Here is a 24260-nt window from a genome sequence, read left to right as displayed (position 1 = left end):
TGGCAGGGTCATAATCCCGCAGGCGGAACAATGTGGCCTGCTACCGCCACTATGCGGGCAGACGCACCTTTTCTGTCACCGTTCATTCAATGGCTACTTTTTCTCTCACTTTCCTGTCACAAGTAGCAATCCATTGTCACCACCCCCTATCTAGTCATACAATTTCTTCCATTACTATTCAATCAAAGATTATTTATAGCACAACCTTTCACTCAAATTAAATTCTTTGTCTCTGTCAAAACAAAGGCAACTTTATCTGTTAGAACTCAAAGACAACATTGTCTATTGCTGTGCAATAAAAGAATACTACCCATTCATTGCAAACTGTCCACAGTCATTTTGCATTTAAATACAATTATTTCGTCCCATTCCTATCACACCTAACTTTTTCTTGTCAAGAATTCTATAATAGGTAAAGTTGTACTGTCAGTTTGCAGCAATGCACATTATGGCCCTCATTTTGACATTGGCGGTAAAAAACGCCTACCGCCGCGGTGACAGCCGCCAAAAGACCGTCACCGCGGCCACCAGCCGTCTGCCATATTATGACCAGAGCTGGATTTCTGCCACCAGAAGGGTGGGAATCCGGCTGTGGCCATGCCGGCGGATGGCCGTAAGGTGGCGCTGCTGCCACCAGCAGCGCCACACCAGTAGACTGCCGCCAGCCATATTATGACCAATAATATGGCCTGGCGGTGTTCTGCTGGTGGGCGCTGCTGGCGGTAGCAGCCCCCATCCCGTCTCCTGCCAGAGGATACCATGGATCCAGGTAAGTCGGGTCTCCGACAGGGGTGGGGGGCGTTGTGTGTGTGTGTGTGGGTGTGTGTGAATGTTTGTGTGTGGATGCGGGTGTGTGTTGCGTGTTGAATGCTTGTGTGCATGTGCGGAGGTGTGAGTGTGTGTATGTTGTGTTAGGTGAATGTGTGTCTGCGTGTATTTATGAAAGTGCGGATGTGTGTGTGAATGGATGTATGCATGCGTGTGAGCATGTGGGAATGTAAGTGTGTATGCATGTGTGTGTGAACGGGGTGTGAATGTAGGTGGGGTGGGTGGTTAGGAGAGGTAGGGGAAATGGGGGAGGGTAAGTGGTGAGGAAGGGGGGAATTCCCTGTCACTGATATAGCCTACTGCCATGGTTTTCGTGGCGTTACGAATGCCACGGAAAGCATGGCGGTTGGCAGGGTCATAATCCCGCAGGCGGAACAATGTGGCCGCCGGGCTGGAGATGGATATCTCCAGCCCGGCGCCTGCTACCGCCATAGCGGTCAGAGTGGTAGATTGGCAGGTTGGCTTCAGCCAACCCGCCAATGTCCTAAAGTGGCGGTAAGTACTGCCAGCCTGTTGACGGTACTACCGCCATGTTAGCACCGAACGCCGGAGTCATAATGACCCCCTATGTGTCTTGTAACATGCAACCATACTGGATGCTTCATAACTGACTGACTTCATTCACTTGAGATTCTTCTGCTTGCAATGTCCAGTTATATCTATAGTGAATAGTCCACAGCCCATATTCAGTCACAACACCTAGTCCTGTCATTAGTGCCTCATAGCTGAATTTCCCTCACGCCAATTTTGCCCACTCTCACCATAGTGTTGGATGGCTGTGTCCATTTGTTGCAGACTTTGCTTTACGATTGTGTAGATTGTCAGTAATCCGGTATTGATATATAAGAACCGACTGCCACCCTTTAATATTCAACAGACCTGTATGCAACTGTAGCATTCGTTTTATGCTCCTATTTTATCACTGCTAGCAGCTATCTTGCCTTATCAAGTTACAGCTGACTTATCCAGTATTGGATCTTTCATAGAATTACATGCTTTAATCATTACCCTTTGTCAAAGTGGGATCCCCACGGAACCATAATAAAGCAGTATGCAAGAACTATAATAGGCTATAATGGTAGTAGGCCATCAGTTTAATATCCTATCTATGTCCTTTTTAAAAAAGGACCAAACTTGAAGTATGACCAATCAGGTGTTTTTATTTTGCCTGTACCCAGAACATCAGGTGAAGGAGTGCAGGATCTGTTGAACCTTCTCCTTAAAAACGCTGAGAGACAGAGAAGGAAGATTGCTTCTGTGGCTACAGAAGTCTAGATCCCAAAGATACAGCTCTTCAGGTGAGGACAGTGATACCACTGCAAAACCTCATAAAAGATCAAGATCCCCTGACCAAGAGGTTTCTGAGAATAGCAGAAAGGTTTTGAAAAGCCATCACGGGGCCCTCACAAAAAGGAGAAAATTCCTATGGTCTCTGCATGGTCAACCTCCCCACAACCATCCATTCCATCCCTGTAGAAAATGGAGACTCATCACTGTTCTTCTTCTGAACCTTCAACGTTGAGATAAAAAACTTAACTTGAAACTCTGTTTACGCCGCCACCACTGTTAACGCTAGTATCGACGACGGTTACCACAGCTACCGTCACCACAGTTTCATTGACGAGGCCATCGTCATCAGCAACATCGTCGATGATGGCCATTAATGCTCCCATCTCATTAACTATGGAATATACCTCAAGATCCTCAGAGACAGTGGATTTAACATCACCGCCATCTAAAAAGAAGGTACCGTAGATGAAGCAATCTTCAGCTAAAGAATCATTGCCAACGTCTACACCATCGTCTACAGGTCCACCGTCAATGGTTCGACAGTCACCATTGTCGTCGACACTTTCATCAATGAGACCGGCGGCAGCACCATGGACGAGACAAATATTACCTACAGCTCTGCAATTTACTATTGCCTCCTCTACCTTGTTATCCACCGATGCTACAACTACTATTAGGATCACCAAGTTCCTAAAGACTGCTTTACATCCTGAGGAAACTTCCCCAAACAAAGCTTCATCCTTTCTCCCAAGCTACCTATTAGATTGGGAAGCGTGTTAATATGAGGGACATTTTGGAGATGCACATTTCATGTTAAATATTAAGATTACGACTTCAATGACCAGGACTATGAGTCCTACTACACCTCACGTAGCAAACACTATGAGCATTATGATTATCCCCAACCCAGACATGATGTTGTACAGATGCCTACCTCTCTAGACAAGATTTGCAGGCCATGCTGCAAGACTACAGAAGGAGTTTCCCAGACTCTAACCAGGATCAGCAGCAGCCGCCAAAAACTCAACCTGTCTCTCTGATCACACCGACGATCATTCCTTCTCCGCCAACACTTAGGCTTACACCAGCCTCAACCATTGCCACACCTCCTTGCGAGGATTATACCTCTTCTGGGAAATAAAGGGAAAAGGAATAGATCATTGTGCCACAACACCCTCATGATGAGTGGGATGACTACTTAGCCCCTACTACATCTCCTCCACCTCCTCAAGTCTCAGACTCTCCCCCTGAGGACATCAAGGGTTTCCACAGCTTAACAGTAAGGGCTTCAACACCTTTTCATCTACCAACTTCCGTGACTCAATTAGGCTGATTTCTTCATGATTTTAAGGAGCAGGCCAGAAAGTCAGTGAGAGCCCTCCCCATCATTGACCACATCTGTAGAGAGGAGCTTAGGCTTATGAAGAATTCAGCTATGGTTCCTTGAGTTCCACCTCGTCTGGATAAAAAGTATAAGGCCATGGAAGATTCCCCTGCTTGTTTGATTGACCATCCCAAGCCTGCTTCTGTGGTCTCCCAGGTTGCTCAGATGCTCCAAGAACCCTTCCATTCCGGTATCTGCTCCACCAGATAAGGAAGGCAGACATCTAGACAATATAGGGAAGAGGTTCTCCCCTATGTCTGCCATCACCGTCCGTGCAGCCAATACCCTAACAATCCTAGAACAATATGACCGCCAGACATGGTCAGATGTCAGCAGCTTAATCAACCTCATTCCGGAGGACAAAAGATCAGAGGCAAAGAAGATACTGCAGGAAGGCGAGCATACTTCTTCAGAGATCATCAATTGCGCCCTAGATATCTCCTCCACTGGTTTCCGCTGGTTAGCCCGAGCAGCGGTTTTACGGTGTCAAGTATGGTTGAAGACCACATCCTTTTGACCAGAGGTCCAATCTAAAATCTTGGACATGGCCTACGATGGTGATACCTTATTTAAGAAACACATTGACGACACCTTATTGACAATTAAAACAGGCACGGACACTGCCAAGTCTCTCAGCACTTTGCAATTCAAGAAGTTGCCCTTTGGAGGTGCCAGAGGGAGAGGTTTCTCTTATTATAGAGGTGTCTACCAGCGACCCCAGCAATTTCCATCCCAATCCCAATACAGGCCCTCCTACCATCAGGCCTATCACCAGCCACCCCCGGCAGCCTACAGCAAGCAAGGTGCACGGTGGAAACAACACCAGCAAGGTCGTGACACAAGCCATTAACAATGACCTGGACCAGGTACCGGCTATAACCCCGCCTTCCACTTGGGTGGGCGCAAACATCTCAGACTACCTCCACCACTGGAAGGAGAGAACATCAGACAAATGGGTGTTGGATTTAGTAAGCCATGGTCATACCTTGGAGTTTGTGCAAAGACCACCAGACCATCCTCTGAGAGGAGCGCACCCACTCCATCTTCAATGGCTAAGGAAGGAAGCATTACTAATGCTTTTCAAGATCACGATAGAGAAAGCTCCCCCATCAACGAGAATCAGGTTCTTCCTGCTGAGAAAGAAAACGGGGGAATGGAGACCCATACTAGACCTTAGAAATTCGAACACATTTCTGACCAAACAATCTTTCTGTATAATTACTCTTCCAGACATCCTTCACCTTCACCTTCTGAACAGTGGCACCCACATGACATCACTGGATTTGCAGGACGCCTACTTCCACATCCCCATTCATCCCAAACATTAGAAATAACTCCGCTTTACCATAGTCAGTACCCATTATCAGTTCTGAGTTCTTCCTTTTGGACTAAAGTCAGTCTCTCGAATTTTCACTAAATGTCTCGCCCCAGTGGCAGCTACACCTCGCAAACAAAGTTATCAAGTGCTTCCCTACCAAGACGATTGGATGCTGAAAGCAGCATCACCACAACAAGCATCCCAAGCCACCAGGGCTTGTCTCTCACTTTTTCGCAGATTGGGTCTCACTATAAACTACCAAAAATCATCTACCATGCCATCCCAAAGGATGATCTTTCTGGGTGCTAACTTTGACGTAATCGAGAACAAAGGTTCCCTTTTGGAGGACAGACAACAACTACTATCCAGTCTTGTTCTCAAAATCTCCAAAAGAAAGTCCATTTCTGTAAGACTCTTCAAGTTGCTCCTGCGGATGATCTCCGCTGCTATAAACCTGGTACCTCTAGTGCGACTAAGGATGAGACCACTAAATGAGGTTCTACAGAAGCAACGGATCTAATATCACATCTCCTTTGAGGATTTGATAAGTGTTACCCCAAGGATGGTGAAAGCACTAAAATGTTTTTTCTCGCATAGATCATATCTCCCAGTCTCTGACATTCCTGACTCCAGTTCCAGACCTTGTCATCACAACCAGCACTTCCTTGGAGGGCTGGGGTAGTCATTTAAAGGACCTGCAGATCCAAGAAAAATGCTCCAACCATCAGAAACTGATGCACATCAGTCTCCTGAAATCAAAAACAATATTCTTAATGCTACTAGCTTTTCTACCATAATTTAACAGGCTCCTCTATGCTGGTCTGTACAGACAATGAGACCAGCATGTATTACATCAACAGACAGGGAGGGACCGGATCGCTATCCTTTTCTCAAGAAGCACAAGCTCTTTGGAATTGGATGATGATTCAAAAAATCTCTCTTCAAGCTGAACATGTGTCCAGCATAAACAATACTCTGGCAGACACACTCAGCAGAACAAAGGACAGTTGCCACAAGTGGGAACTGGATCAACTTGAAGTGGATAACATCTTCTCACGCTGAGACAAAACCAGCATTAGATCTCTTTGCAAAAGACAAGTATGCCACATGCCTGTTCTATGCCAGTCAGTACCCTCTCCTGGGTTTGTGGGGGCATGTCCTTTCGATGTGATGGTCTGTTATCTATGCATATACTTTTCCCCCTTCCTAATGCTTCCCAGGATTCTCAGAAAGATGAAAATGAAGCACTGTTGACTCGTCTTGATAGCTCCCAAATGGCCCAGACAACACTAGTTTACGGAGCTGATTCTGCCGTCCGTCACCAATCCCATCCGTCTTCCGAGGAAACAAACCTTTCTAACAAGGAACCAGGGCCAAATCTTACAGCCGGAGCCAACCTCTCTTCAGTGACATGCATGGCTCCTCAGTTCCATGAGTTCCAAAACTTAACCATCGATCAAGAATGCAGAAATATACTATCCATAGCATAAACTGAGAGTATGAGTAATACTTACGGGCTAAAGTGGAAAAGGTTCTGTTCTTGCTTGCAGCAAACCAACTTACAACCGTTTGAGACCTCTCCTGAACAGAACATTACTTATCTTCTCTCACTGGCTAAGTCTTGCCTTGTTCACGCTTCAATTAAGGTTCACCTTGCAACAGTTTCAAGATACAGGCTTTCTACACAGACTGTCTCAATATGCTCCACAAGACTCATCAAGCAGTTTATGAATGGGGTAATCAGACATTTCCTTCGGTGTGAGTACCTCCTTCAGAAAGGCATCTCAATGTGGTCCTCTTGTAATTGATAAAATCCCCTTTCGAACCAATTCATAAAGCTGAACTGAAGTTCCTTACATGGAAGGGCGCAATTTTACGCGCTCTCACATCCACCATAAAAGTAAGTGAGTTGCAGGCCTTTACAATTCAAGAGTCTTTCCTACACTTCACGGATGAATTTGTCATTCTGAGAACAAATCCCAGGTTCATCCCAGTTTCACCTTAATGAACCTATCATACTTCGAACATTTTTTCCTAATCCTTCTACACTGGCTGAAAGGACTCGCCCCACTTAAGACATCAAACTGTGTTTTAAGTTCTACCTCCACCGTGCTAAACAGATTAGCAAAAAGGATCAACTGCTAGTCTCCTATAATCAAAGGTGTCAGGGAACTGCAGTGGCGAGAGCCACAATAGCACAGTGGATGTCAGCAATAATTCAGTTTTGCCATTCTAATGCTGGCAAACCCCTGACAATAAAAGCTAAGGTGCATGCCTACAAGTGCAATATCCACTTGGGCTGCTCTTTTCTCAGGCATCCAACTAGAGAAAATATGCCTAGCTGCCACATGGAAGACCACCCAATCGTTCACGCAGCACTACTGCCTAGAGTCAACATGACGCAGTGACTTGGCCGTGGGACAGGCTGTGCTACGCCATCTATTCCAATAAAGTGAGCCTCTTTAAATAGAGGTGTTTATTCATATTAATTCTAATGCTTTTTCTGTCAGCTGTATATTGCTGCTTTCTTGTTCTGTTAATGTTAGTTTATCTAAATGTTCAAATATGTTTGCCTTCAATTTCAAATGTATGTCTCGAGACATATAAATGGGTATGCTGGATTGACTATTATGAACATGTTTTGCTTTTACCCACCATCCTCTAATAGTACTTCAGTTGTCTTCAATACTGCTTTCTATTCTGACTCAAGCATGTGAATCTATGAAAGATCCAATACTGGATAAGAAAAAGAGTCACTTACCTGTAACTGCAGTTATCCAGTATTGTTTTTTTTCATAGATTCACATGCAACCCACCCTCCTCCTCTGAGAGGCTCCCCTTATAATTAAGACTGTTATTCCCACTTGTGCTCGAAAATCTGAGGGAATGAGCCTCTCTTGGGAGTATTCTAGAGGGTGCTAGCACCTTTGGTCATACTTCAAGTTTGGTCGTTTTTAAAAAAGGACATAGATAGACTATTAAACTGATGCCCTACTGCAATTATAGCCTATTGTAGTTCTTGCATACTGCTTTATTATGGTAACGTGGAACTCCCACTTCGACGACAGGGGGTGATTCAAGCTTGTGAATCTATGAAAGATACCAATACTGGATAACTGCAGTTATAGGTAAGTAACTCATTTTCTTGTCCTGAGTAATGTCCAATCACAGCCTGTGATTCTATGTCACTATGTAACTACTGCCACTAAATAGTTCATATTACCCAATATTAATAGGATCCTTGCTTAGTCTAACAATTTTGCCATATTTGGCCAGCTTATTGGAACCTTTGGGTACAACTTTATAATGTAGACATACATATCCTTAGGTTGGGTGGAGACCCTAGTTAGAGTAGTACTCAATGTATGGATTGTTTTTCCACCACATCAAACTGAATACATAACAATGCACTAAAACTAAACTCAGACAAGACCAGAAGATGTACCTTTGGTCGAAACATGTAAATTCGGTCTGACGGCTGGTGGCCCTCTGGTACCCCTCTCAGTTGTACAGAGCATGGGGATATACCTTAATAATAGATTATTATTCAGCCATCAAATGAATAAAACAATGTCAACTGACTTTTTTTATCTGAGAATGCTAAAGAAAATGTACTCATTCTTGCCATAGAGATCTGAAAGTTAGCTGCTCAAGCTTTAATCCTGTCAACAATTAGCTACTTGCAAAAGCGTTGATTTAGGTGTTACTAACATCTGTTTATGTAAACTACAGGTTTGACAGAATTCCGCTATTTGCATACTTTTTGGGCTCACAAGAAAGGCACATATTTTGAATACTGGAGGGAACAACATTGGTTGCTGATAGATAAGATGATCCTTCTTAAGTCCCTTTAATAAATGTGTTTAACCAAAATCCAAATGCAAGGGATTAAATTGTGCAACAAGGTAAACACACTCAAGCGATATCAGGACTATTAGAAGAACTGTTACCCTGTGTAAAGTAATTGTTACATTCACTATGTGAAGCAATTAAAAGTTTCCAAGTGTTTTTCACCTGTGAGTGTTGCTGTATTTTGGCAATAACTTCGAATTTGACCTTTGCACTGTAGTGATAAATTTATCTTCACAACCATGGTACAGGTGAAATATATATAATACCCAGTGGCAGTCGCTAATTGGTAGTTATAGTTAGGTCAGCATTCCCATAGGAAATGCATTTTTTGTGATGCTAATAACTTTGGCACCATTTGGCAAGTCTCTATGAAATGTTTAGACAAAGTGCTCTTTTTTGCCTCGTTTGTGCATGGACAGTTTTAGGGCGATCCATCAAGTAGTAGTTCCGCAAAAAGGGGGTCCCAAAACTCAAAATTCCCTTGCACTTTCCATGGACTTCGTTAGGCAGGGCTACAGCTAAAACTGCTGAACACAATTATACCAAACGTAGCTGGAAGCTATTTTTGGTCCTCAAATTATGCTTTTTGTAATTTGGTTTAAATCTGTTGAGTAGGTTTTGAGAAATTATGGTTGAAAAATATTTGTATATCTGGACGGTTGGGTTCGAGGGACTCTTGCAAGAGTCTCTCAGACCCAATTAAAAAAAATAGACCATTTTGATTGGCCCAGGGAGCTTTTTACCTCTTGGGCCATCTCGCTCCTGAGGTAGTTAGACTCCAGGGGGAGTGAGAGCTCTGATTGGCTGCCAGTATCATGTTAAAAATGTGCTGGCTGCCATTACAGGACTTGGGGACTTAGTCCTGAAGAAAATTGTAACAAAATAATATAAGGGGGCAGGATAAGGATCCCCTGATCCCCTAGACCCCATTGGGGGGGGGGGGGGGGCATCGTGGCAGACCCACAGGGGCGCCTGAGGTCCATAAATTAAAAAAAACAAGAATTGGCAATTTTTGCAGCAGAACTTTTGCGGGATTGGGGAAAAACTCCAAAATAGTGCCCGAGGAAGACCACTCCCAGGGCCTAAGTGCCAAAAAAAGGGGAGGGGGCCATGCGACCCCCTCCTTCCTGAGCCTCTGAAGGCCCGAAGACTCCACCACCTGGGGTGCTAAGCTTCAAAGGGAGGCCATCCTCCCAGAGCATTCTGTGGCCCTGGGGACCCATCCCCCGGGGCCGGCTCACTTGCTGTGTCCCAGTGTGCCCACCCTGTGGCCCCCTCCCCTTTAAAATAATTTTAAAAAACAGCCCGGGATGTGGGGTCCCCAGGGCCTAATGTGATTTGGAGAGTGGGGCCATGCAGCCCCCCTCCCCTATAAAATATATATATATGGCCCTGGGTGGTGGGGTCTTACATTTTGGACCAGGGGAATGGTTCCTCGGGGTCATAATAGACTTAGGGAGGGGGGCCCTACCCTTTAAAATAAAAAACGGTGTTCCAACCATTTTCCATGATGAAGGACATTACAGCTTACCAGAGGGAACCGGGTGTGTTTTCTGACGATTTTGATGGCACATTTTAAATGCAAAGGTATGAGAACATCTCCACCAAATAAGCAGAAGTTTTGAGCAATTAATGCTCAGAAAAATTGTATAGCTAGAGAGCAAGGTAGGGATACCTTGACTCCTTGGTCTGGTGGTGGGGTTAGTTTTTGAAAAGTTTGCTGCAAATTTCTAAAAAAATAAATAAATACCCTCCCGAAGTGGGCCAGGGCCCGGGAGGGATGCACAGATAGTAGTTAAGGAGAGGGGTAGCATTCTCGAAGAGGCCTCAGAGACTCCATCCTCTGGGGCTGCCATTTTAGTAAATGGGAGAGGGCGCAGCTCCCTCCCCACACCTAATAAGACCCCTGGGGCCTATATGCTTTAAAGGGGGAGGGGGTGCGACTCCCTCCCAGAGACTAATTAGGACCCGGGTTCTCCATCCTCCAGGGTAGTATGCAAATAAAAGGGGAGGGGGTTGTGCAGTCCCCAAGTTCAAAAAGTCCTCAGTATGGGCACCGGGGCACCCACCTATATGTAGGGAAGGACCTGCAGGATGTAGTCCCCAGGGGCCATAATAAGCTTGGGGAAGAGGCCTCGAAGTCCCCATCCCCTTTTTAATAAAATACAGCCCTGGGGGAGCCAGGTGGTCCCCTCCCCTTTATACTGCCATGCTGCCCCAGATGAAGCTAGGCCGCCCCTTCCTCTTTATAATGTCATGCTGCCCCAGGGAAATCAGGTTCCTGGGGCCTGATAAGGCTCAGGGAGGGAGGCCGCATGCTCGATTCCACTTAGAGTTCAACCCGTGGGTGGGGGTCACTGGAGCCCATTAAGGCTTGGTTAGGGGGCTGCCCTGTCCCTCTCCCCTTGTTTGTTAAATTTGACACTGTGGGATGGGGTCCTCGGGGACTATTAAGGCTTGGGGAAGGGGGCTGCACCCCCTCAACTTAATATATATATTGTTTCGCCTCAGGATGGGGTCCCCTGGACTTGAAGGGCAACCTACACCACCAAAGACTTTGCATGACATGGTGTTGGCAGCTTTTGGGTTAGTTTGAATGGCTGCAGGATACACACACACACTATTCATATATATATATATATATATATATATATATATATATATATATATATATATATATAGAGAGATATATATATATATATATATAAAACCTGGGATGTAATGTCCCATGTGATGTGGGGAGTCCCAATATTAGCATAGTAAACCTTACTTGCAGTGCAAGTGGTTCATAATGTCGAGACCTTGATGTATCTGGAATATAACAGGCTATTCTTCTCAACACCTACTCAGTCATGGCTGGCTGTCTTGGGACAGACTCAACCACAGATGATTCTGTTCACACCAGCTCTCTATTCACAGTTATCTTTAACTCCTGTTTATAGGCCATTGCTTCTATTCATTTCGTACACACTGAGATGATTTATCTCTTACCACCCCCTTATGATGCTTACTCTGTTCATCTTCCGCTTCTCCTCAGCTCCGTCCATACCCTTTGTGTTTCTTTGGAGAATCTAATCAATCCCTGGTGTCTTTCCTTACCTCTTGTCCTCTTCTTTCCTTTAGTTACAGATTTCTCTTCATATCCTGTCTAACCTTAGTTGTTTTCTGATACTGTCCTTCATTACTGCTTCTTCTCTGTTCCTGCAAATTCAGGACTGTTCTACCAGCATGCTGAATGCATTGTCTCCTTATGCATTCTATTGTCTCTTCCCTTTTTCCAGCCTGTGGAATAACTTGCCACAAACAGTGCAAGGAGCGCCTATCTGTGGAGTGCCGCAAGCGCTCTAAAAGCGTATGTGTGGATGGGGTGTCCCCCCAGAAGAGCCGCTCTCTCAGCTTCTCCCTGTACAGCCCAACACGGACTACTGCAAAGCCGCCAGGTATGTTTGCTTCTGGAGGCACACGACTAAGGGATGAGGATGGTCACTGAGGCAATTGACCACCCACAAGGCTGTTACCAAGTCTCCGTACTAATAGAGTCTCCTTTGTGTTAACAGGAGAGTAGGCATTATCTGACCCCCGATTAACAATCTCTCTGTTTAATACACAGGCAGGAAGATGTTACACACTATGGGTTACTTGTTGTCTCTAGGTGTAGTCCCCTGGAAAAGAAACGGCGAGTGCAGAGTAGAATTGGAAGGCAAAACACAGTCTGCAAGTGTGGTATATTATATTAGCTGTTTCTAATGTCCTTTGTATGAATTAGATCGTCTCTTAGAGTGTAACCGATGGGATCCCGAGCAGAGTAAGGCATTGGAAATAAAACAATTGGTCGACAGTGAAAGGAATGAGGTCCTTATAATCAGTTGTGGCATACCATTTTTTATTGTTCGTACAATAATTACAAATAACTGAACCATCCCCTATGTGGTCTTTGGAAGTGCACACTGAGAGCAAAAGAGAACGACTAATGGTAAATCAAGAGGGTACTGTTCTGTTAAAGCATCACTGGTATGTCAGCAAGTTAAAAGTCAGCTGGTGACACTGACAAGAATCAGAGCTTGACAGCAATTTAGAAAATGGGTGGGCATTAAAAGAGGAAGCCGCCCTGATGAAAAGCCCATAACGACATATGACTGTGTTCCCTTCTCCACAAACAGTATCATCAGACAGACCATTCACACGCCCTCATCTGTACAGTTACCTCCAGAGCCCAAAGATGAACAAACAGCTAAAGATGGAGTCAGAAGAAGGGGTGGTAGCTAGTTACACCTGTAACACAGAGGTGTCAGGGTTAGAGAGACAACCTCCCTCTAGTTGATGAAAGCTAGTCCTTGGTGCTCACTTTTCTTAGCATTGCCTTGGCATCCACAGCCCTTTGCCTAATCCTTGGTAGCTGGGGCTGCTCTGGTGATGTCCCATTGGTTATGGACTCACCATTGCTCTGTTTCAATTTTTGGACAAATTGGGTAGTGTATTTCTCAGGCAGCAAGCTAAACAAGCCTGATTGTCTTCAAATGGCAATTAAATGCCACGTGCAACATCCAGTCTCCACTCTTTGGACAGTCAGAAACTATCCGCAAATAGTATCTTCTTGTTTTTCAGCTTCAAACGATGATGGCAACTAGGCCCTGCAGATGAACCTGGACTGGTGATCTGGCATCATGATCCCAACTCTTAACTTTGTCATGTAATAGGTGACCAAAGTTGTCAGACAATCTGTAACCAATGTCTTGTCCCCAAGATCTGTCTTGTAATTAGACATCGCAGGTCAGTCATTAATTTCTTTATGTAGAGTTGTTACAGAAGCGAAGTAGCTTAGCTCTGTCAAATTAGTCACTAAGGCCCGACCTCTAACACTTTGAGGGGAACTGTGACCAAACCCCTTCCCCAGAGCTCCATCTGAAGATTTGTAATCATCCTTTTACTTTGCTGTGTGGTTATTTGTCAAGAAGGCATTGGCTGTGGCAAATCAGTCACAAAAATTATGTTGCTGACAACTGTCAAAAGAACTGTTATGAAGATCGTGTCACGGACCTCTGTGAAATTAACTTTCAACACTGTCCATTTCTTGAACTTTGTCAGGTGATTCGTGAGCAAAACCAACACGGTCTGGTGTCTCCATGAAGTAATGTGCCATCTTCTGGTACCACCAATGGTCATGTTCCATTAATACTGCCAAAGTACCAAAACAGCAGTCTTTTTTTAAGAGTTTGAAGAGCACTGAAAATCCTTGCACTATTCCTGAGCCATACTGAGGCTGGTGTTAAGCTCGGTTTGTACTGTCAATAAAGGTCAAGACATTGGGCATCTGTAAAAATCAATGCTTAACACGAAGTGTCTGTACATCCAGCCTTGCCGCTGCTGATAGACTAAAGGGAGGCTCAACCTCTATATCCAACCGACACGCAGTTTCTGCATCCTGCTGAAATTAGTCTTCTGTATCCTGTCCCCATGATCTGACTCACCAACTGCAGAAACATAATTTGGGAAGAAAGGAAACCAGAGTCTCTTTATCTCAGCTCTGCAAACAGGAAGGCGTCATGGCTGAAGGAGGGCAAGGAGTGATAAGTCAGAAATACCCTATTCTGGAATAGTGACGACAGTCCTTGAAAGTAAAAATAGGCTCAGGGAGATCTAAGCTGTCTCAGTCCGGAAGATGTTGGAGTGAGGATTTGAAAGTAGCAGAAATTCAGAGTAATAGCTAAGGTGATAGAGCTGCAGGAAAACACCAAGATTCCCAGAACAAGGATGACCCTGAGATACATTGAGGCGGAATGTATTCAGAGATCCATAGTCCCTGACAGCTTGCAAGAGAATATTATGTTCTGTTATATTACACAGGAGGCCCATAAAGCGGAAATCGCCAGTTATTAGGTCTATTGGTATTTTTGAGTTCTTAACAGGTCAGAGTGGTCTGCGATGTATGAGTCTACCCATGCAGTGGTATATCCATCCTTCCTCTGGTCCGTGACATGCAGGTCACTGAATATTAGAGGTGAGGTTTAGATTCTAGAGCTCCTCAAAGAATATTGCAGCTCTAAGAACACCATAACTGCTCTAGTGTGGCTAGGTGAGGGATCTTAGCTGTCACGATGAGCATGGCAAGGACAATATGAAGGTCCAATAGGCTCCTCACTGGTTTGTTTGGCATTGTAGTTTTGCTCCATGGGGGTAGCTGGATGTGTTTGCATACTTTATATGTCTTATCTCTGTTTCACGCCTTGTGTGTGAGACTAAACACGGCACTGGGATTGCATGTATTGCACTGGAAGGCAGATGACAGGGTGCATATGTGTAACAGTGATTTGCTTTAGAGTATTGTGAGTGAAATGTGATCTGGGTGCATTCTTTGTCACACTACTTTCAGGGGTCTAACTGAAGTTTCCCTGTTAGACTTTGTCAGGGTTAAAGTCATCCAGAAGTGAAAGGGGAACACTGTATTTTTCAAGAACATCAACATGTTTACTGTATATTAAGTGTGTGAGGGAAGCCTGCACTGCTCTGACTGGTCCTATATCTGTTCTGTGTTTGAGGTAAGCCTGCATTGCTACTGCATGTGCTGGGCTTGTTTTGCATGCAGGAGGGATGCTTGCACTACTACTGCCTGTTCTGTGTGTTCCAGGAGTACCTGGCCAGTCTAGATGGTAAGATTGCACTGCTGCATCCAATGCTGTATCTGTATTGTGTATGTGGGAAGCTTGCACTGGTATCTGTGCCAAATCCATTAATTGTTTGCAATAGGCCTGCATTGCTGCTGGCTGTTCTGTGTGGACAAGGGAAGCTTGCACAGCTGCTGCCTATCCATAGGGTGACCAGATTTTGAGGAGTAAAAACCGGGACAGGTCAGACATAAAAGAAGGACTAACGACTTTACACTCACTTTTATATCTGGCCTGTCCCTTTTTTTGCGTAGCTTTGTGAATGTGTGGCTATACATGTGTGTGTGTGTTTGTGTGTGTGTGTGTGTGTATATATATATACATATATATATATATACATACACACTTACACACATTTACAAGACTACATATATAAAATTAGCTATGGCTTGACATTCCACCCTGCACCCCCAACCCGCCCCCACCCACCCCTCTCTGCTCCCCTCTGTCGCTCTGCTGGGAGCAGGCAGGGGACTGTATTGGCTGACAGTAACAGATACATTATTATGCTTCCCTAGATGATCTGACCTTTATCCCAAAAAACGGGACCTTTATTTAAAGTTAAGAGAAGCGTCGGGACACCGGGGCAGTCCTCTAAAAACCGGGATTGTCCGGGGGAATCCGGGACGTCTGGTCACCCTGGCTATCCATTACCAGCTCTGTACATGAGTAACTCCTAGGCCGCTGCTCTCTGTGCTGTATATTAATATCCGAGTTGTGTAAATGGCATTTTTGCAGGATTCAGTCGGATTACTATCGCGCACCAATTACAAGTGGTACTGGCTGCAGAACTGCAACGCAGTAAAGTCACCTGCTGAAAGCACCTGTAAATGGGAGCAGCAAAGGACCTGGGGTTCAGGGAAATCATGCAACCCCTATTCCAGTAATTCCGGGCCTCAACCTTGTAGTGGCCTGTAAATAGGATGGTGCTAGTGGCCAGACGAGGTAGAGATTAGGACCGGTTTTACAAGCCCTCTCAGAAAGGGGCCCTGGAAAATCGGAATCCCGATGCCCGTGCTGTGCTGCTCTGTGGAAACAAAAGGCCTTTGCTTTCCCCTCTTCTAAATCTGGCATCTGTCAATTAGAAGGGAAATGCAGACAAAAATAAACTGCATTTGGTATTCAGATTGTGTGGGAGGGAGGTTCGAGAAAGATTCAGATTTAAACCTCGCCTCCAGTAGATTTAAATATTAGTTGAGTAGAGGAACCACTCCATCGCGGGGGCTGCTTTTAGGGTTACTAAAGATGCAGGCCCGGGGGAGGGGGGGGATCACTGCGGAAGACCAAAGAGAAGAGGCATTCTTCAAGCATCCAGGTTGGATTTTACTGTTGCGTTGTTTGAAAAGGTCTGTGCCGATTTCAAAGCATTGGTCTTGTTTCCATGGTGATTCTGCAGCTGCCGATTGAAGAAGGCAGCCCATACTGCAGTGAAATCCATCTCCATTACCTGTAAATGTCATTTTTTGTGGCCGGACAGCTCATGGTCTGTCAGTGAGATGCCCAAGATCACACGGAAGCCTAATCTAGACATGCACTTCACTAGGGAAGAACAGACTGGGACAGGGTAGGAAACTTCCGAAGGTGCGAGGAATATGCATAAGACCTTAAAAATCTATGCGAGGGAGGGACTAACGCTTTAGGACTCCACCAGATGGTACTGATCTGGAAATAGTGGGAAGATCAATAGAGGATTGTTAAACGATGTAGGCAGGAGCTGGAAAAGATCACAAATAGGAACAAATAACTAGGCGCAGGACATTTATAATTGGAAACAATCCATGTCGGGAGCACAGCAGCAATTACAATGGCAGGACAAATAAGCATTTTTAGATTAAAAATGGACCTTTATTCTGTCAATGATGGTGTATATTGAGGGCGCATAATTGAAAGAATCGCATGAAATTGTAGGTTATTTTGTGAAATTCACTTTCTGGTATCTTATGTGAAAATTGAGGTCAAAGGTATGCTTCACGTTAAAAGTGACGTGAGACATCAACAATGGGACTTGCTGGAAGAGAAAATGTCTCCTGTGAAGTATTTTCTGAGAGGTATTTTGTGCTTGAGCCAGTTGCTTCCTGCAAAATTCACAAGCTTTGCCAGTTTCTAGAATGCAATAGAAATTGTACAGGGCTTTTCCCGTTACAACTCACATCAATTACAGGGAGTAGTTGATAAGAAAATTACTCTATCTTAAGTTCATTTTACACCAACAAAAAAAAATTGTACATTCTTGAGGACAACGTAATGCCAACTTGAGTGCTTACCTGAAAGACAAACACGGAATTACACAAACTCATTAACTTAAAAAAATGCTAGAAAAATTCAGAAAGTACATTAGAAACAGATTACCAACTGAATTCAATAGCAAACACAGTCAGGGTACGGTGATTGTCAAAAGACGGAGATTGCTAATTAGGGCTGAGACAACTTTAAGATAGAAACTGTTTTGTGGGGTGAATACAAGAGTATGCAGGAATAACTTATATATACTAGATATAAGCAGGCCATGGCAGGTTGTCACAACAAACAGACAGAAATATGCAGTGTTCAGTTGGCAGAGGCATTGCTAGCTGGAAACTGAGAACAAGCAGCAAAAGACAACACCCAGCTAGCAAAGGGAACAGGCTGCAATCATCGAGGAGGGTGAATGGGAGGGAACCAGAAGTGCACATCTGGTTCAACCCCCTACAGTGTACCACAGACAGTTTGTAGCAGCTGACCCATAAAGTTCTGCATACCTTGCTACAGGAAAAGCCGCCCGGAACTTGCCTGCATTCCGTAGGCATGATTGATTCACAACAAGATCTTTGAAGCAGGGATGTAGATATCAATGGTGCAGCATGTGCGTTGGCTCACATTATGACTTTTTTCTTCCTCAACAAGGATGAACGGGACCCATTGGCCCATGGGAGCCCATTTTCCTTGCTTGCACTAGAGCTCATGGCAACCTTTTTATGCCACAGCTTTGAAGAATGACCTGGGGCCATGTTACAGATGGATGCACTGTCACTGTGAGCTGGCTGCACACCGGGACAGCCAACCCTGCCACTGCAAATGCTGCTAACAGTGCAGACTTGACCTTGAGCCTGCACTCTGAACGGCATATTTGAAAAAGACTAACAGCTTTTTGAAGCTAGGAGTTGAATTTCACTGCAGGCGGCAACTGAGCTCAGTTTTAAAGGGCTGGAAGGAATTCCCCTGCAGGTGGGGGCAGTTAGTGATTTCAGCTGCCTACACAGGGATACCTGGGGTTTCCCTCATGCCCAAGTGACACTTTTAGATGGTGGGGGGAGGGTGCATTCACTGTGTGCCACCTCTAGGTTGTGCGCAGTCTGTGCTCCTGCTTTAACCTTCTATGCATCTACGCCACTGGGTTCCCTGATTTATGGGGGGGCCATGTCCCTTTGCTAAAGAGGGAACGCCCATTTCATATTACGCCAGCGTGAGACATTCCAGAAAAGCAACACAAGCTACTGTAGTCCCTTCAATAATACAAAAGTGTTCATGGGGGGAGCAAGAGCGAGCATAATGTGGACACATACAACTATTGCACCTCCAGGCTGTTTGTATGATATGGCCCCGGGTGTACATTTACAATGAGGGTAACCGCGTGTCATGGCACACTGAACAGTAGTTAAACACTACGTAGCTCATGTGTAGTGGTTCTACAGGCAACTGCAAGACGTTCGGACACCTGGGCAGTTCCGGTGTCCTCCACATATGGCAAAAGCTCCCAGCACCTCAAGGAACACTTGTTAGGTGGGTTCCGGATATGTCCTACGAATGATGGGTTGATCTCCAAGACTCTTGTACATGATGTGAGTTCTGCCAGGCCCTCATACCATGGCAGTCATGACACCCCAGTTGTTTTTCCCAGGAATGGTTTGTTTCGTGCATCGAGTAGCAATTTTAAGGGGAAAATGACAGTTGCAACAGCTGGAAACTTTAATTTGTGAGCCCTTCTTCTGCAGTTATGGCAGAACCATTGACTACATCATAAAGGTGGGTTGGTGGTCAGGCCGACAAACTTAAAACAAAGCTTATAATTATGATAGCACAGCATGAGGAGTAGCCTGCCCTTAACACTTGCCACTTGTTACACAATATCAAAATGTAATATGGATCTTATGGACAGCACAAGTAATTCTTTCTTCTGGGTCGATGTTCCCACTCAGTATCTCATAAAGTGAGTTAGTGTGCTTGTTACATTTCTGGATTTTCGGCCTTATCTCAAGACGCTTCTAGTTCCTCAAGTTTGGATAACACATGCACTTTCATGCATGGTTTTAAAATGTTATTCCTCAAAAGCAATTTCTACCCATGACTTTTGTAATAATAAACTGGTGACATGAAATATATATATTTTTTGGGTTGTAAGCCTGTCTACCAAATTAGCAAACTGGTTCAATATTTGCCGTGAATCATACTCCGTTTGAGGTAGTAGATGAATAACTGAAAATACAAGATTGCCAGACAAGCTCTGCAGGCCAGGATCAATTTCTAGCCACTCTGAAATTCCCTCTGTTGCTTGCTGGTTGAGTGTTATCCTTCATTACTAAATATTCCTCTGAACTCGATAAGTCCAAGTTTGTAAAATCTGTGCAGTAGATGCTAGTGCTAGAATTGATGCTGACTGTAGGAGAAACATCTTCCGTTGACATTTTTTAGTGACTACATTTGTTCTATACTTGTGAATTGTAAATGTTAGCGATGACAGACTGAGGGAATTAAAGCACAAGTTACTCACCTCAGCAACTTGACATCCCAGTTTTTATTCTGACTATATATGCAGTTAGCATATAATGATAGAAAATATACATAAGAGCGAGGTATAACACAAACAGTGTCTGGTCCTGAGTATATTGTCTCATTTTCTCTGTCTTCCTGACTGTTTTCAGTGCTAAGGCAGCAACAAGGGTGAGTAACGTATTGGTTTTTGGTACACAACATGGATCCAAAGGGTGCTGGTGGTAGTTTTAATATACTTTTGGGCCTGCTTTCCTCTGTGCTAATTTATATTGTTTGCAGTGCACTGTGTCCATGGAGGCTTAAATGCCTTTGGCCACAAGTCCCCATTGTCCAGCAGCACCTTCTGCTTTTCCCTGCTTGGCCTACTGAATTCCAGGATTGTCTAGGCCTGCCACTTTTCTGGTATACTTGTCCAGACTAGTCACTTTTTGACAAGATTATCTGGCCATATGCAAAATGGAAAAGGTTAGCCGTCCAAAAGCAAACCCGAAGTTTATTTTCTTGCAGAAGGTGGATTCTTTGGGTCCATTCCCTAAACAATTTTGGAACTTTATTTGACCACCTAGGTGGCTAGCCTCTAGATTTAGGAAAAAGAGAAAAATATTTTCCATAACAGCAGCACTGATTTCTTTTGGTTTTAAGCCACAGCAACATCATAGAACTTGACAGATTTATGCACTCTCTCCCCTGCCTGGCGTGCTTTTAGAGAAGTAAACAAGGCAAAATGGGAGTAATTGTTCTTTGAATAAACTGAAAGATAAGAAAAGAAGAAGAGGCTCCCAATAAGTAGAACGTGCAGCTTGACTAAGATGTCTCGCAGTAAGTAACAATTTACTTACCTTTGGTAAAGGTTTACCTGGTAGAGACTATGGGGGTCATTTTGACCTTGGCGGACGGCGGAGGCCGTCCGCCAAGGTACCGCCGCTGAATGACCGCACCGCGGTCAAAAGACCGCGGTGGCCATTCAGACATTTCCTCTGGGCCGGCGGGCGCTCTCCAAAAGAGCGCCCGCCGGCCCAGAGGAAATGCCCCTGCAACGATGACGCCGGCTCAGAATTGAGCCGGCGCAGTTGCAGGGGTGCGACGGGTGCAGTTGCACCCGTCGCGTATTTCAGTGTCTGCTTAGCAGACACTGAAATACTTTGCGGGGCCCCCATGCCATGGGCATGGGCACTGCAGGGGCCCCCAGGGGCCCCGCAGCACCCCCTACCGCCATCCTGTTCCTGGCGGGAGACCCGCCAGGAACAGGATGGCGGTAGGGGGTGTCAGAATCCCCATGGCTGCGGAGCGCGCTCCGCAGCCATGGAGGATTCACAAGGGCAGTGGTAAACCGGCGGGAGACCGCCGGTTTACCCTTTCTGGCCGCGGCTGAACCGCCGCGGTCAGAATGCCCTCGGGAGCACCGCCAGCCTGTTGGCGGTGCTCCCGTGGTCGGTGACCCTGGCGGTCACCGGCCGCCAGGGTCAGAATGACCCCCTATATCTTGCCACAGGTTCCTTACCTTAAACATTTTCCAGGCATCTGACTGGATCCAGAAGATTTTTCGTGAGCAATACCCCAGGGCTCCAGTAGGTGGCATCATTCAACTCCTCTTGCGTCGTTGGCATCATCCATGCTGAAGTGACATCTACAGCACCTAGATATGCGCCATCTAGGCGTGCTAATGTCTGTTTCTTTTCATTACTTTACTTGCCAGAAGCATGGCTCCTTGAATGACTCTGACCACTGATGTGGAAACCTGGGGCCCTGAATGGAAGTAGCCCTGTCTCTAGAAATCTATTCGCAGAGCGGGGAGGATGGGTGGGTCAGTATGGAATCTGTGGCTAGATATAGTCTCTGGCAAATAAGGCATTACCAAAGGTAAGTAACTTGACCATCTGATAGAGACTTCTAGCTGCAGATTCCTTACCTTAGAATAGATATCCAATTAATACCATCCCCAGAGGTGGGTCTGCAGATCAAGTTCAAGAAAGGAAGCCTGCAGGGGCCAGACTGTCCAGGCAGTAGTACTTTGGAAACATGTGCAAAGAGACCCACATTGCTGCCTGGCAGATATCCAGGGCCAGAACTCCGCGTGCTGATGCAGTGGTCACAGCTTTAGCTCTGGTGGAATGAGCTTGCAAGCCCTCAGGAGGTTAATTTTTGGCCAGTGCTTATCAGATCTTAATGCAGAGTATGATCCATCTGGAGATGGTCTCCTTCTGCACAGCCCGACCTTTCTTCGGTCCAACATACCCAACGAAGAATTGGTCGTCCACCAGGAATTCTTGTTCTATCAGGTTAGAAAGACAACCCTCTTTTGGCATCCAGTCGAACCTCTTTAGAGGGATGTGAAGGAGCATAAAAAGTAAGCAAGGTGAAGGATTGACCTACATGAAATTGAGTGACCGTTTTTGGAAGAAAGGAGGCTTTTGTGCGAAGCATCAGTTTATCAAGGTATATGGTGAGGTAAGGATGACAAGGCCTGGAGCACATTTACTCTTTGGGCAGATGTAATCGGCACAAGCAATTCTGTCTTGATTGTAAAAAGCCTGAGGGGACAATTATGGAGAGACTCTAAAGGAGCACACATCAATAATGTTAGCACAAGATTAAGATCCCACTGAAGCATGATAAATGGTGAAAGAGGGAGGACATGTACAAGACCTTTCAGAAACCTCTTTACAATAGACCACTTGAAGATGGATGTCTGGTCAGGCAACCACAGAAAAGAAGAGATTACAGAAAGGTTGCCCTTCGGAGTGCCCAGAGAAGAGCCATGCTAGGCAAGCGGAAGAACAAAAAAAGAAAAGGTGAGAAAGGGGAGCAGAGAAAGGATCAACTTGTTTTTCTGCACACCATTTCACAATTTTTTTCCAATAGCATGCATATACCGTTTAGGTCGAGGGACGCCTGGCTGCCAAGATGATATTACAGACTTCAGGAGGAAGTTTGAAAGATGTCAACTGTTGCCGCTCAATCTCCTTACAAGGAGGCGGAGGCTGGACAGGTTCAGGTGAAGGACCCTCCCCTGCTGCTGCAACAGAAGTTCTTCCCAAATGGGCAGCCTGATCGAAGGATCGATGGCCACATTCAGTAGCTCAGGATATCTAACTCATTGTGCCCAGTCCAGAGCCACAAGAATGGCTTGAACCCAGTCGTTTGTGATCACCTTGAGAGCTCTGGGCAGGAGTGGTATGGGCAGAAAGGCATACAGGAGCCCTACGCCCCACTTGAGATGAAAAGCATCTTTGAGCGAGCGCCACCTTGGAAGCTTGAGTGCGCAAAACTACTGACGTGTGTTTGTGGTGGGGGCAAACAGATCTAACCAAGGCTCTCCTTGCACCATCTTCAAATGGGGATGCCATTTGTGATCGGCTAGGCATCTTTGGCTGAGTTTGTCCACCCTGGCATTCAGATAGCCCACCAGGTGTTAAACCACCAGGTAAATGCCCTGATGTTCCAGCCATGTCCAGAGATGCAGGGCCTCTTCTTAAAGGGTCCGTGATCCATCCCCGCCCTATTTGTCCAGAACAGCTCAGATGAAAGGTAGTGTTTGTGAGGGAGTCAGGTATGACTTCAGCATGTTCATAGTGAACCCTACTGATTGCTGGAGGTCTGCCATAGTCAGATGTGAACTAGAAGCTTATTCAAAGAATTACTGCCAAACCCAAGGACATGTTTCAACTTTAAGATTTATTCTAGGTAGAGCTAGAATTGAAAACAAAATCAACCCTGGCAAGACAAGATCAAAACAGGCCCACACAGCAGGAATCTGTGTCCACAATGAGTCTGTGGGAGCATGGTGTTTTTTTGGTAGGAATAATCAGTTGAAAGCAGCCACTACACCACCGAGCCAGCAGCCCACTGGTGATACCAAACAGGCAGAATGGCCAGCTTAGTCCTGATTCTAGGATTTGGTCTGGTGGACTTTGCATACAAAACATTGAAAGAGCATTATTTATTATGTAAATATGTGACAAGTACAAAAAATACCACATGAAAGGGGAATGCTATCTGTGTTAAATTGCATAATTTCTTGTGGAGAAACGGGAAGTGGGATCAGGGAAAAGATGTCTGGAAAAGACAAACAAAAGAGGCCTCAAGCTTTAGATGAATGTGGTACTACATTTTGCAGCTGACCATAAATGGTTCCACTCAAACTTGTTGGGGGTAACCAAGAGGGAAGGGAACGAGA

General features: G+C 45.2%; 1 protein-coding gene across 5 annotated transcripts in view; it reads left to right on the top strand.

Moving 5' to 3' along the window:
- Positions 1-24260, top strand: part of RASGRP2 (RAS guanyl releasing protein 2) — a 232704-nt gene that overhangs the window by 144202 nt on the left and 64242 nt on the right. For all 5 annotated transcript variants that reach the window (XM_069208004.1, XM_069208002.1, XM_069208003.1 and 2 more), the window contains one exon: positions 11954-12112. In XM_069208004.1, the coding sequence (XP_069064105.1) occupies positions 11954-12112 (159 nt within the window). The remainder of the gene's footprint in view (positions 1-11953; positions 12113-24260) is intronic.

Source organism: Pleurodeles waltl, chromosome 9 (genome assembly GCF_031143425.1).
Source record: "Pleurodeles waltl isolate 20211129_DDA chromosome 9, aPleWal1.hap1.20221129, whole genome shotgun sequence".
In the NCBI taxonomy this organism is placed as follows: Eukaryota; Metazoa; Chordata; class Amphibia; order Caudata; family Salamandridae; genus Pleurodeles; species Pleurodeles waltl.
The sequence above is the reverse complement of the archived record's forward strand: the minus strand, read 5'-3'. Positions and strand labels throughout refer to the sequence as shown.